General features: G+C 38.9%; 1 protein-coding gene across 1 annotated transcript; it reads left to right on the forward strand.

Moving 5' to 3' along the window:
- Window positions 1-1601: 1601 nt before the first annotated feature.
- LOC107300541 (glycerol-3-phosphate dehydrogenase, mitochondrial) lies at window positions 1602-11799 on the forward strand (the record flags this gene model as incomplete). Its single annotated transcript, XM_015829857.1, has 3 exons — window positions 1602-1754; window positions 6012-6109; window positions 11244-11799. Coding segments are annotated over 3 exons (516 nt in total), but the record flags the coding sequence as incomplete, so codon positions are not given.
- Window positions 11800-15363: the final 3564 nt, after the last annotated feature.

Genomic DNA, 15363 nt, shown 5'->3' on the forward strand with positions numbered 1-15363 from the left:
ATTGTATATTGTTGCTCTTCATTCACGGGATTTGCTCTCATATTAAGTTTGATGCTTCACTTAGCAAATTCTGCTTTCTTTGTCTTTGATACGTTCTTGCCAAATTATTCCTGATTGTATTCATTAATCTTCAGTCACATTTGACAAAAATAAATTGCTCTGATCTTCTAAAGTTACCAGGAATAATTAGTTTTTTTTTCTTAAGGACATGAAAGTTTAGGGGGACCAAGAGAGGCTAATGTGGCTGTTTGTACTGTAATAAAGCATAGCAGAATCTTTAAGGCAATGAAGGCTAAAGGAGAGCTCAGAGGATTGATAGTTCGTACTTCCTCCTTGGACATGCAAAATTGTGTTACTCCTTCTTCCACACCCTCTGTTAAAATCTTGCAATACTTGCTTTCATTTTTCCTGTTTTCTTCCTTAAGTGGCTTTGTATGAATGATTGCCACACGGGAAGCATATATATTGACAGGGGTTGTGACATTAGCATGGCTACTTTATTCAGTTTTGAAAATAACACTCGAACGAAGTTAGTTTGCATTAGATGGGATTTCCCCCCCCCTTCCCTTAAAAAGGAATTTCATTTTAAGCGTTCTGTAGGTGTTTATTTTTAACCGCATTTACTTTCATTATGATTACATTTTACAAAACAATAGAAGGGTCGGTGGAAAAAAAATGTCTGAAAATTGGTAATGAGGTATGCAGTTCAGAGTCAGTCTCAAGATAGCGATTGTGCACTTGCACGCATTAGTTAGAGGAGATGTTATCAATATTACGTTATAGTTTTTCATTTAGCACAAAAATATGAATTAGTTACAACCTCCCCAAGGCCCATTAATCTTCCATCTGTCTCCTGTTCTGCTTTTATAATATTCTACCTCAGTGTTTCTCAACCTTGACAATTTTAAGGCATGTGGACTTCAACTCCCAGAATTCCACAGCCAGCATTGCCGGCTGTGGAATTCTGGGAGTTGAAGTCCACATGCCTTAAAATTGTCAAGGTTGAGAAACACTGTAATTGATGAAAAGTTCTGAAGAACTTGAAAGCTTGCACTCTCCTCTGAGTTGGGTGGTTCTAATAAAGGTATTACCCAATATTGATTTTTTTTAAAAAAATTCTGTAGACCATTATGTTCATATGTTGTTGTTCTGCTAAAAAAAAATAATGCAAATTTAAAAGGACATTAATAACGCTAATCGTTTGATTATAATTTAATTACTTTGTTTAATTTGTTCTCATGTGTACCAATATCAAGAGTTGGAAAATAATGCGATAACTATGTCTGGGCCTGAACTCTTCTTCTGTCCTGCATTAGCTTAATTTCATTTATCCTCACTCATCTAAAATTTTTAATTGTCCTTGTATATTAATGAGAAGGAGAAAGGTTTTATGTTACCCTCAAATTCCTTCTTCGGTCATTTTCATATCTTCAGTTTTTATGACTTACGTCAAAATATTTCTCTGAAAAGGCTGCCAAAGAGATGACATTATGCACTTTGAATACAAATTTATCTATATTCAGAGCAATTTTTTTTCTTGTGATTGTCTGTACCCTAGAGAAGGGTCTTTAACGAATTACATACAAATTGTGTAATTTAAGAAGCTAATTTGGTCTTCTGGTTATGCAGGCCTCAGCACAGCTCTTGTAGAAAAGGATGATTTTGCATCAGGGACTAGCAGCAGAAGTACTAAATTGATCCACGGCGGAGTGAGATATCTACAGAAGGCCATCATGAAGTTGGATTTTGATCAGGTAATGATTTAGGATGGCTGCTGCAAAGCAAAACAATAGGTTGCTTGATCTAGTGAAATTGGTTCTCACACTTACGACTTTCAACACACTATTTGCTTTCAGTCGATTTAAACTTTGAGAAAATATGCAGAAAATGCATATACAGAAAAAAATGCATAAGTAATTAAAAATTTTGGAATGTTTTATGTTAGCATTTGGTCAAGTAATTGAAATGCAAAGTGTACGTTTTAGTAAACTGACACTTTGATAGCACTTTATTTATTAAATTTGGGTTCAAATTCTCACTATTTGAAAAAAAAATATCCTAAAACGTGTTATGGTACAATTTATTGTTTTGTAAACAAGTTGAGAAGCTTCCATATGTTTAAGACAATTATAATTTTTTTTAAAAAAAAACCTGTAGTAACAGCACACCTTGCTATTATCTGTAAAAGTGTTCGTATTCTTTTCAAGCAGCGGGTGCCATTGTGTAAATTTGTGTGATGGTGCAACGGCCAAAAATGTAAAAATGCTTGGAAGATTATCAAAACTGTCAAGATCTCATCATTTGCACCCTCAAAATTCTCTGTCTCATAAAGGCTATCTGATCTTGTGACAGTTTTAAATGCTTTCCTTGGGGAAAAAAAACAACTTTGGGTTCTTAATACCTGATTTACAGTGAACCTTAGTTTCCCTCTTCTCACCCATACACTGAACTAGCCGTTTCGTAGTGCATTTCTCCGTATTAAGACTAAATTCTGCAGGCAGAACATTTTTGATAGCAACAATTATTTCCTTATCTTGATTCTAAGTCATTCGATTCCATTATATCGCATTTTGATTCTATAGTCGTTCTATACAAGGTAGCACATTGATTTTTATTGAATATGGAGATTACCGTCACTTGGGAAGGCAGAACATTTCTGTAGCTCCAGGAGATTTAAAAACAGAAACAGGGGTGCCTCTGTGATGGTTTATTTTTTTTATAGAATAGAGCTGGAAGCCTCATTTAGGCCATTGAGTGCAGCCTCCCTGCTCAGTGCAGGAATTCAGATTAAAGCATTTCAGTTTAAAGCCTGCACTCTTCCAATGAAGAGGAGCCCAGCACCTTTCTAGTTAATTGATTTCACTATCAAACTGCTCTTACTATTAGGAAGGGTTCCCCCCACCCCTATTCAATTAGAATCTCCCTTCTTTCTCTCTATGGAGATTCTCAGTCATCCAGATCATGGTTGTTCCAAAGCTGCTTTTCCAAAAGACAACTTTCTTGTTTTGTTTTTTTTCCCCGTTGAAAACATTCCACTTCTCATTCAGAAAGCTTCTTCAATTAGAAGAAGAATTCTCCTAAGTCTAATTATTAATTTATTAATGGTTAATGATTGATTAATTAATAAATAATAATTATTAATAGTTATTAATTAAGAATTATTTTTCTCCATTGATGAGAAGAAGGGTGTTCTCATCCAAGACGTTTCTTCAATTAAAAGTTTCTTAGATGAGAAAATGTTTTCAAATAAAAAAAACCAAGTCCAGTTGCCTTTTGGAAAATCCCCTTTGAGGGTTCCTTCCTCTCATTTATTTTTTTTTTTTTCCAAAGAAATTTTATTATTTTTCATCATAAAAAACAATCATAAGCATAGATAAACACAATAAAAAATAAAATCCCCCCCCCCGTACTTCCCAAACCTAATCCCAGGATAATATTCATATATAAATAAACAAGTACTAATATCTCTAACTCCACAAAATATCTTAATCTACATGAAAAGATAGAAAGAGTAAACAAAATAAGAAAATCTAAAAACCTAAGTTGTATTCTACCACTCTATGCTTCTTTTGGATATAAACAATCCATCTTCTCCATATTGATAAAAATTGCCTTCCTCTCATTTAAACCCATTCTTCAGTGTCCCGCATTCTGGGGCAAGAGCGATCAAGTTTGGGCCCCCGTTTTGAGTCACATGCTTTCCTGTATTATATTCCTTCTCAGTTGTCTTTCCCATACCTACCTCCTTTATTAGATATTAGATAACCTTTATTGACATTTTTTACTGTGGGCACAATGGCACACATTAAAAATGAAATTTAGTTGCTTGCTCTCAAAGTGTACATATACATAACACACATTTAAACATACTATATACAACATATGTTTCTTTCTTCATAGGAGATCAGCTTCTTCAAACTTCTCTGAATTGTTCTGAAAGTTTAACAACCAGACCTTAAGAACATACGGAAGCTGGGCTTGACCAGTTTACTTCCTGTAATGCATTCATTATACTTCCATTGATGGAACCTAAAATTTAATTTACCCCTTTTATAGCCGTAGCTCAGTGATCCCTCCAGTTCATGTGTAATTAACTTCTATTCCAGATCTGTTTCACACATGCTGTTTCCAACTTAGTTGTGCCTCCTGGATTTTTGTCCTTGCTTCAGGTTTTTCATTTTACATTCCTCAGCTGTCTTCTGCTAGCTGTTGGTCATGTATGTAGCTCACGTTTTACTCAAGAACAAATTTGAACGTGTGTATAATGTTGGGAAAATACTGTTCCTTAGAACACGGGTGTCAAACTCGCCATGTGACGTGTCACGACATATCGCGACTCTTTTTGCATTGCCGGCAATGGGGTGGGCGCGGCTTCGATATGATGAAACCGGCCCATGGGCCGGCAGCTTGACACCCCTGCCTTAGAATATGAATGTAATTAAACACTATCGCGGTGTGTAAAAAAAATTTGTGGCAGTTGTGTTTTTTACTATTTCAGATGTTTTTTTTTTAACTCAAAAACAGTTCCAAACTGTTATTTTGAATTTTAATTAGTATTTATTTCAAGGTCAGACAAAGCACTTTTTGGATGGACAAATGGCAAAATTCAAATTTATTTGAATTTGATTGATTAATTCCAGATTTTCTGTTATTGATTAGACAGGTTTTTATGTTCTAGAGTAAAATAGAGCAATAACAATATTAAATCAATACTGAATTGTTTTATTTTTTAAAAACAATAATTAGTACATATCAATTTAGAAACTGCATAGACTGCTGTCATTCATCCCCATAGAGCTAGGTAGTCCTAGACATACGACTGTTTAGTGACCGTTCGAAGTTAAAGTGGCGTTGGAAAAAGTGACTTATGTCTGTTTTTTACACTTAACGACTGTTGCAGTATCAACAGTTGATCAAAATTCTGGCACTTGGCAACTGAATTCATACTTATGACGGTTGCAGTGTTCCCAGGATCATAGGATCATCTTTCCCGACAAGCAAAATCAGTGAATCCAGATTCACTTAACAGCCATGTTACTAACTTAACACCTGCAGTGATTCACTTAACAACTGTGGCAAGAAAGGCCATCAAATGGGGTAAAATCCTTAACAAATGTCTTGCTTAGTGATGAAAATTTTGGGTTGAATTGTGGTCGTAACTCAAGGACTACCTATAGGGCAGTGGTGGCGAACCTATGGCACGCGTGCCAGAGGCGGCACTCAGAGTCCTCTCTGTGGGCACGCGTGCCATCCCCCAGCCCCGCCTCCCCCTGCAACCCCTCCTCCCCAGCAGCCCCCCCCGGAGGAGAATCGCCCCCGGGCGTCACCCATGTGGAGCAGTGCAGCAAAGGACATGGCAGCAGGGACAAGACTGCCCTTGCGCCCCATCACACACATTTGATGCTATGGGGCGTGGGCGGAGGGTGTGGCTGCCATGGTGCTGCAGGGCCACCTGGGCGATCTGCTGCAGGCTGCGGAGGCGGTGTGTGGCCCTGAGGGCGGCTGGGGTGGGGTGGCGGATAAGGCAGGGGGGCAGAGTGGGGGATGGGCGGGGATGGGGCACTCAGTCTCTAAAAGGTTCGCCATCACTGCTATAGGATATGGTGATCAAGACGTTGAACTGGCACAAGGGAAATGCAAGTTCTTGTTCCACTCCTAGCTGTGAAAAATTTCTGAGTGGCTTTGATCCTTTCTCTCTCAGACCAACCTTATTTCACACAGTTGATGTTGTAGTAGAAAATGGAGGAAGGAGAATGTGAACACCATATTGAGCTCCTGAAAGAAACTTCGAGATATATTTTAACACTTTTTTCTGCTATAAAAATACATCATCTTCTGGTCAAAGAATGACCTGTACAAATTTTTATTACAATCATAATTTCTAAAGTTTTTTTTTTTAAATATTACAGGGAGTCCACAAAATAGTAACAGATGGTTGTTCATCAGTATCGCTGAGAATCAGTTCAGTAAATTCTTTATTATTATTGTTTCTTTTTCTTTCTTTCTTTTAGTATAGAATGGTGAAAGAAGCCCTCCACGAACGTGCCAACTTGCTTGAAATTGCTCCTCATTTATCTGCTCCTCTGCCTATAATGCTTCCAGTTTACAAGTAAGTTATTTAAAATTTACTTTCTTTTATTTGCTTGGCAGGTTATTCTTACAATTTAATCTGTGTCACTGTGTAGGAATTATAGTGCTCCCCCCCCCCCGGTGGGTTATTTTTTATTTTGTTTTCTTTTGCTTTTGCTAGTGCCAAGCCTAATTTTTTTACTTTGTAAGAACAAAATATTGCCATTATTTTATAGAAGTGTAATGTGAAATCTTTTGGACCATTGTTTTAATCTGGTATGGCAAATGCACAAAGAATCCTATTGGCATTTTACTGACAGATTGATTACAGTGGCAGAAACCTTTGATGTTGCTATACCATAACTGTGCTTGAATTAAATCTTGATTAGCCGTCTGAGAACTGAAACTTACGGGCGTTTATGTGCATCGGTGTTTATATGCATTTATTGTATTTAAACGTTGAAACCGTGTCTGCATCTCTGTGGTATAAAAAGGGGAAAAATGAGATGCAAATGTATGCATGCTGTTAATTTTCCTGACTTCTCAGATGCCTTGAGAAAGGAAAATACATAAGTAGCTTTTTTACTCTGGTTAGACAGACCAGTACTTTACCTTAAATTAGTCAGTAAGATGTGAAAAGAGAGTATCCCATTAATGTTCTTGAATAATAATAATTTATTAAACTTGAATTACGCCTGATTCTCAATTATTCCGGACAATCAAAGAATTTACAATAAAATCAATAAAACATAAAAAATATAGATAAGCGCACAAATGTATGCTGTTTAGGACTTACATTGAGGATGCATCTGAGGAGATGTTACAGGAAGAGAATAGTTAAGTGTTTTGTAACTTACCTATTTGAATTTTGATCTTTAGAGAGGTACTGGGGGAGGGACGTTAGTCTGAGCTGATGTCTTATCCAGGGTCTCTAAATGACTTTCTAAACCAAGTGACGTTTTGAGACTTAGTTTTCACACATCCCACCACAATGACTCAGAAAGAATAACATTAAGCAGTGGAAACATCAAGGATTGGAGAGAGAAGTCATCAAACCTAAATAAACATACTGTGCTCAGATGATGTGGTGTTATGTATCCAAGAAAAATATGGTGATGCTACAGCACTTCCAGAACATGTCTTACAAGTACAATTCTGGTACATTGTACTTTCCATGTCTCAGTGTAAAAGTATACAAGCTTGCTCCATCATTTCAGACGCCTTACAAGAAAGGGAATTTTGAAGCACCATCCAAGTCATTTAAATAAGATTTCTTGTTATGTAAGAAACTTCAGATGCCTGTAGGCTGCTTAGTTATGTGCTGTTGTTAGAAACTTGTTAACTAAACATTAGAAATAAGTATGCAAAACACCAGTCATTACTCACTTTTGCTCAAGCATGCACAATTTCTGTTGCCTCAAGAGCTGCAGCTGGCTTTATGTTATATATCAAACACTTTATTCCCAAAATTGGTCAAGGCCAGGTCAAATATTGAAGTGGGGGTTTAAGTCTGATGAAATTTCTTAAGTGCCTGCAAAGTTTAAGGCAGGGGTAGTCAACCTTGGCTCTTTTATGACTCGTGGACTTCAACTCTCAGAATTCTGGGAGTTGAAGTCCACGAGTCATAAAAGAGCCAAGGTTGACTATCCCTGGTTTAAGGCATTCATTTTGTCCTCTAGAACTCTCTAAACTTCTTAGTGTTTTTTTTTTTTTAAAAAATGGGTCTACCTATTCAGGAAGGATGCTGGCAGGCTGTGCCTTCAGCTATACCTGAGTGTACTAGGTATGTACACATTTTCCTTTTAGAAGAATAATTTCAAAGTTTTTTCTTGAGTTTTTAAAAAAAATATGGAATTCTATACCTGAAGAATATTAAAGATTAGTCCATGTGGTATGATGTTTAAATACACATTAAATACACACAGTAAAATGGAGTGGACTACTTTTCTTACACTATATCTCATGGTGCTGAATTGTGCTGTTATCTGTATTTCCCCCCCCCCCCCTTGCTAGTAGAATAGTGACTATACTTTCCCTGCAAAAATCATGAATAGGTGCTTGCTGATAAATTCTGGCTGACTGTAATAATTAAGAATTAAATTCATTTGTCAGCTTAAAGTTGAATTTCACCATATTTTCTAAACTGTTAGTCGTGTTTACTTTAAGACCATTGATGTCACTAGATCTGTCTCCAAATCTGTTAGTTTGAAATCTCAAATATTGTTTAACATTTTCATTTTCCAGTACACAAGTCTCTCTCTTTATATCTGTCTGTCTGTCTGTCTGTCTGTCTGTCTGTCTGTCTGTCTGTCTGTCTATCTATCTATCTATCTATCTATCTCACTCTTTCACTCTCTCCCTCCCTCCCTCCCTCCCTCTCTCTCTTTCTCTTTCTCTTTTTCTCTCTCTGTACGTATGTGTGAAAACAGGGTTGAGTGTAAAGGTGATTATTTTAATATCCTGACCATATAAAAATGGCAATCTAGCTGTTTCTCAAGATGGAGAAGTCCTAGCACAGGGCTTTTCAACCTTTTCACCCATTGTACCACTTTTAGGATATGGCAATATCCGAGTACCACCAGTCGCCTAACAAGGTGTCAAAAACTTGATGACCCCCCCAACAAAGAAAAAAAGTGATGAAGTACAGATAGTCCTCGACTTACAACAGTTCGCTTAGTGACTGTTCAAAGTTACAATGGCACTGAAAAAAGTGCCCCCCAAGCCACAGCAGAGCAAGACACCTGCCTGCCCACCCGGTGGCGCTCTTCCTCCTGTCCGAGGTTTTCATTGTTGTGAGCATTTCTGTTGGGGATTGGCAGCGGAGGTGAGGTGGGGGGTGTTTGGTTTTTATTTCCCCCCCCCTCTGCTGGGTGGTTGCAGCAGGTTTTGGTCACTTCACATAATCCTGGGACACTGTGACCGCCATAAATATGAATCAGTTGCCAATCATCTGAATGTAAATCACAAGACCCTGGAGATGCTGCAACATTCCAGCTGATTGGTGCTTCTTCTGGGCTCAGCAGAAGCGCCAGGATCAGCGCCGAGCTCCAGCTGTAGCCTGGCGCTGATCCTGGCACTTCCGTTGAGCCCTGACAGCCCTGCAGCTCCAGCCATCTTGTTGCTCAGGCTTGTGTGGTGCTGCCACCGGTTCAGCTCATTCCTCTCCCCCGCTACCACTTTTCTAGGATGGTCGCGTACCACCTGCCAGATGCCAATGTACCACAGGTGGTACCCGTACACTGGTTGAAAAGCCTTGTCCTAGCACATGAAATCGGTGTTTCTGTGATAAAAGAGTGCTGCAGCACTTCTTAGGTATAGTTTTTTAGTCTATACTGAATACCAGAGAATCATTGATATTCTCTGACCACAGAGTTTGGCAAAACTGTATTTTGGGTTCTCCCCCCCCCCCCCCCGAAACAATATACAACCTTCTTAGAATATGCAAAAAGTCTTTCATTTAAGATACTCGATGCTTTGAAAATATCTAACCTGGCAAAAGGAGCTGCAATTCCTGCTCCTTGTCTTACTGTTCTTGGATTGCACTGCCGCTTGGTTACACAGGACCAGATTGGAATGGGACAACTCGCCACGGCCAACTCGCCGTGGCCATCTCACCACAGCCATCTCACCAGAGTCAACTCGCTGCAGGCATCTGGCCGGAGCCAAATCGGCATTGGCATCTCACCAAGACCAATTCGCCACGGGACAACTCACCGTGGGACAATTCCATGTTGCATAATTCAGTGCGATAAATTTTATCCACCACTGTTTCTTCGACATTATTTCCATTGACAAAAGTGGAACTAGCGTAGAGGAAACAGTGGCAGAGTTACCCCTTGTGGATTGTCTTGTGGTGGGTTATCCTGCCGCGGGTTGGTCGTGGCAAGATGGCCACAGTGAGATGGCTGCTGCAAGTTGTCCTAGATCCAGACCAGTTCCTCCCCCAGGAGGTCAGTGGGGCCTTTCTGAATAGGGTTCCATAGGATAAGACAGGTGGCCCAGCCAAGTAATTGTAGACTTTTAAGCTGCTGTGTAATTCACATGGCACTAAATATTCTGGTGGAAAGAAATGATTTATATTTCAAGATTTTTTTTTTATTGAACACTGATCGTTCTTTGTATGCTTGGATAGTTGTCCCTGATTATTAATATATTTAAAAATAACAACGTTAGAGAACAACATCAGCTGCAGTGAATCCTCAGTTTTCCATGTAAGCCTATGAATCTGTCTACTCATTTGTCTGGCTGGATTTGTGTAAAAGGATAGGGTGGGCTAAAATGGAATTGAATAGCTTGTGACTGATAGTACTGTGGGAACCCAAGCATTATCTTAATATGTTACATAACCCAGGACATCAGGTTAAGGCAGTTAATTTAGATATTATGGGAATAAAGCCATTGTGTTTCGTTAAAATGGGATTAGAAGATGTGTTATCTGGATCAGAGGCCCTCAATCTTTTCGGCACTAAGGACCGGTTCTGTGGAGAAAGATTTTTCCGCGGACCAGAGGGGGCGTGGTTTCGTGTGCTGCCTGTATCCAGCGGATGGGGCTTCACTTGTTTGCGCGGCCCGGTTGCTGGTACGCCACGGCCTGGTGCGGGTCCACAGATCGGGGATTGGGGACCCCTGATCTGGATGTTCATTCTTTCCCATTCCCAGTATTTGGTGCTTGGGTCCAGGTGCACAGTAAAGCTTCATAGCCAAGTGGGAATATGAATCTTGGTCCTGGTGTCCAGTTCTTTCTGCTGAATTGATTGCATGCTAACTGATTTAGGGCCTTTCTGTTTTATAAATTACAGTCTCAGCCTTTGCAAATAAATATGTATCTATAATTGGGTGTGTTTGTATATCCTCTTGCTTTTCTTCCCAGAAACTCAGGATAACTTCAGTCAATAACAAACTGAATTTTAAAAACATCTATCCATTGAATAAAACAGTAATTGGAATAGTTGTATCTCACTTCTTCTTGGGTGGCCTCTTTTAGTTGAAACATTAGCGTGCAGAAATCCCCTGTGATCTTTGGAACAGGTTTTCCACACGTATCCAGATCTATTCTGATTTTTCTAAATTCTGTTTTGAGTTTTTAGATTTGTTCTAAAAGAATTTCATTGCAAAAAAAGGGATTTGTTTTACATGCGTATGTATTTATTTGTCATCTTTTTTTTTTTTTTTAGGTGGTGGCAACTGCCTTATTACTGGGTGGGAATTAAGATGTATGACCTTGTAGCAGGAAGCCAATGTCTGAAAAGCAGCTATGTGCTTAGCAAATCCAGAGCTTTGGAACTCTTTCCTATGTTACAGAAGGACAGACTCGTGGGTGCCATAGTCTACTATGATGGTATGTCCTCTCCTTTCTTGCCAGTCTTAAAAGCAGAAGCTTTGATCCCGGTTGTGAATCTTGAGTCCATTCTATCACTAGCTATATTGCAGATTTACTGACCAGCCCTTGAGTTCATGCATTTCTCCCTTTGCACTACCCTGCAAGAATCTTTAAGTACCAACTGCTTTTATCACCCGCTGCACTGTTTAGCTAATCAGTTAGAAAAAGTTGTCTTAATTACAGTTACCTTTCATTAAGCCATGCTGGTATAGTATTGCAGGCTAACTCTGCCCACTGCCAGGAGTTCGATCCTGACCGGCTCAAAGTTGACTCAGCCTTCCGAGGTCGGTAAAATGAGGACCCAGATTGTTGGGGACTATATGCTGACTCTACAAGTAGCTTAGAGAGTGCTGTAAAGCGGGGGTCCCCAACCCCTGGTCCGTGGACTAGAACTGGGCCGCGGCATGCCAACAACCAGTCCGCACAAATAAGCAAAGCCCCATTGGTGGGCTGCAGGCAGCACACAAAACCATGCACCCTCCAGTCCGTGGAAAAACCTCTCCATGGAACCGGTCCCTGGTGCTCAAAAGGTTGGGGACCTCTGCTGTAAAGCACTGTGAAGTAGTATATAAGTGCTGTTGCTATTGGTGTTTTAGCTCTTTTCCTCTGCTTAGCACAGTGGTGGCGAACCTATGGCACGGGTGCCAGAGGTGGCACTCAGAGCCCTCAGTCCTAGGCCTTCAGCTGGGTTTTATAAAACCTTTTTGCTTTAGGCCTCCGCCGCCGTGTACAAAAAAAAAGGTTCAATCAATCAGTCAATTTCAACATCTCGCGGGAAAAAAAAAATCTCGCAAAGTTGGAATTGATTGATTGAACTTTTTAGTCCCACCCAGTCTGCTGTTACCACCACAGCCATGCCCACCCAATGGGCCACACCCACCCGGCACCCGATGATGCATAAGTGGGTTTTGGGTTGCAGTTTGGGCACTCGGTCTCTAAAAGGTTCGTCATCACTGGCCTAGCAGATTTTCTCCCAACAACAGAACACTATAGCAGAGAAGATTCATTGTTGTTCCTCTTTCACATAGCAAGTGAAGCACACCCATCTCGAGTCCCTTCCTTCATGCTGAAAAAAAGATATAGATACTAGATTAGTCTTGTCCCCTTTTGCTTTCAATGTCTATTTGTGCCTATTTGTGTGAAAATTCCTGAGAACATGCCAGAACTAGTTCTGGGAAGATGTTCATGTCTTTTGAGTCAGGTAGATCTGTTCTTTCCTCATGTATATTGTCTTCTAAATTAACTTCTCTGTGGCTGGTGGATAAACGAGGCATTATCATACATGGGAGCGTGCCAAAGAACTTACTTTGTAAAATCTGTATTTAGTTCCATTATTCACTGAGGTTTCCAGATGTCTCTTTTAGTCTGCCAGTAGAATGCTCCACCTACTGGTGGCTTGTGCGACTCAGAAAAACCATTTCATTCTTCCCTTGGATTTTCCCAAATGAAAGTTGATTTTTCATTTGCTTCTGTATGCATGTTGCTACTTCATCAAAATACGTTGCTGCATGCAGAATGATCTTTTATATTTTTTTATATTAGATATTTCTCCAATTCTGCTTTTGAGAAACTTTTTGTAGGCAAGCATAGATACGTACGGATAAATACATGAGTTGGGGATGAAATATACTAGCAAATTAGTCCATTTACTTTTTGTGAAGGGGGAAGAAGAAAATTAAATTTATATAGTTTGAGCAAATTTAGGTTGGGGGAATAATGAGGAAGCACCTCAGGCCAAAAGGACTAAAAAGGACCATTAACCACTTTAAAGTAGGGGGACGACAATGAAAATGCTTGATGTTCTCTACAAAACTGATCGATGTAGTGAATCCACAAGCATATGATTATAGCATTATGAATATTTGTATGTATCAGAAAAAAGCTAGCTCAAAACTTCTTTGTAACCATAATACAATAATACTGATGGGATCTGACTGTTCTGTTGAATATGCGCTTGCTATGTATCGTAGTTTTCTAGGACTGCAGTTTTATTACTGATTGTAAGTTTATTTCTTTGCCTGATAAGTCTTGAGAAGGAGTGGCTGAAGAGAGTAGTTTTTGTTCTAAACTGGATTATATCTTATAAAACATCCCTTCTACAGTCTGGGGCATAAAATAAAATGTTATATGCACAAAAACATGGAGGTGAGTCTGCATACATTTTAATAAAGTAACAGAGAAGTCAGCCTACCAAACCGTACTTTCTCTGAAAATTACTAGAAGCCAAGAAACTCAGTTCTGAGATTGTGGAATGCAACTAGTTACACAGCAGGATGCCCATTTAGTGACATTTTTATTGCTCCCTGCCTAAAGGCCAGCCTTAACTGTGATTTTTTTTTTTGTCCTTATGTTAGATGGATACAGTTTTCTGTTCTTTTTTTATAAGATGATTTACAGGTTTATTTTTTCTGTTGAGATAAGAGTGTCTTAACATGCACATTTTTTAGAAATGTTTTTTTTCTACCTAACCTCCAGCCCTAGCCAATAAACCAGATTCGCACTTTCAGAATGTCTTTCATGAACAAATGCTACACAGACATTCAAGTACGAAACCTGAACTTCAGTATCCATCCAGATGCCTTTTGCTACCTTCTAGTAGTGCTTCTCTGTCATTCATTTTGAAGAAGCTTTAGAATGGTGCGTGCTAATTATGGGACCCATGTGGATTGCTTTTGCAGTGAAAAAGCTACACAAGGGTTTTTTTTGTGAACAAAAAAACTGGAATTTAAATTTGTCCTTTTTTATTTCTTTATTTTTTTACTTGTATATCTATACAATTAAAACAATTTTTAAGGTTAAAATAAAAGCTTTTAAAAAATAGAAAGGAGACAATCCCAAACTAAAAATAAAAAATAATACAGAAAAGGAAAAAAAAACTATCTTATATTTTATACTTATCAATAGTTATGAGTACGCTACTGTAGACTGTTCTCTCCACATGCTAAATTTACTTGAATTGAGTGATCCTAAATATAAATTCTAAACTGTGAATTGATCTTCTGGTAGATTGCGTGGTATTTTGTCTTTTCACATAGATACAGTCTGTTGTGTTTCACCCACATTCTGCTAGAGAAGCAGTCAAGTGATCCCCTAGAGCAGAGGTGGGCAATTAATTTTCCCAAGAGGCCACATGAGAAACTGGGACTGTTGTGGAGGGCCAAACCAATAGGGCTGTGAAGATTTGTAGGTATGCACATATGCCCATACTTAAGTTGGGGAAAAAAATAGCAGTTGCCTTCAAAATAAAAGCAATCCATGTGGGCTGGACAGAGACAGCAAAGGTCTATAAAAGCCCAGGTCTGCACTAGAGAGTGGGAAGGGCCCTACATTTTTCTGGAATAATGCTAAATCTGCATACAAAAGAATCTTTCAACTGATAGGGAGGACTAGCCACCTAGCAAATCATGCCCCTCTCCCAGTCCTATCCCAACCCAAGGAGAAAGACTAGTGGATGGTCTCCTAACAGCTGGTGAATTTGTGAGAGTGAAGCAAAACTGAGCTGGGATATACTGTACAAAACCCTATTTTTAATTTGGTTCTGGATAATTGACAATGTGCCTTTGGCAGGACAAGGATTGCTGGTGGATCTGCCACATTTTAAAACCAATGTTTCTGCTGGCTCAAGGACTAGTATACAGAATTTTAATTCTCTGGTGAAGAAGTGCCCTTAATGTGTTTTTCACTTTGTGCTCTACCTTACATCTCGTTTCTCAAAGAAATGTATGAAGTCTGACACCTGAAATATTCTGATATTGTTCTTTTTTTAGGCTTTTCCTAAGAAACCGCAAGTTTAGCAGAGCGAGCAAATAAAAGTCTATGTTGAGATTCATTTTTAATCAAATAGTTAAAGGCTCAGTACTGCTAAATTTAGCTGATTTGCAAATAGAGAAGGATAGAGGAGAGCAAAAAAATTA

Source organism: Protobothrops mucrosquamatus, unplaced genomic scaffold (genome assembly GCF_001527695.2).
Source record: "Protobothrops mucrosquamatus isolate PMUCROS unplaced genomic scaffold, P.Mucros_1.0 scaffold7373, whole genome shotgun sequence".
Taxonomy (NCBI): domain Eukaryota; kingdom Metazoa; phylum Chordata; class Lepidosauria; order Squamata; family Viperidae; genus Protobothrops; species Protobothrops mucrosquamatus.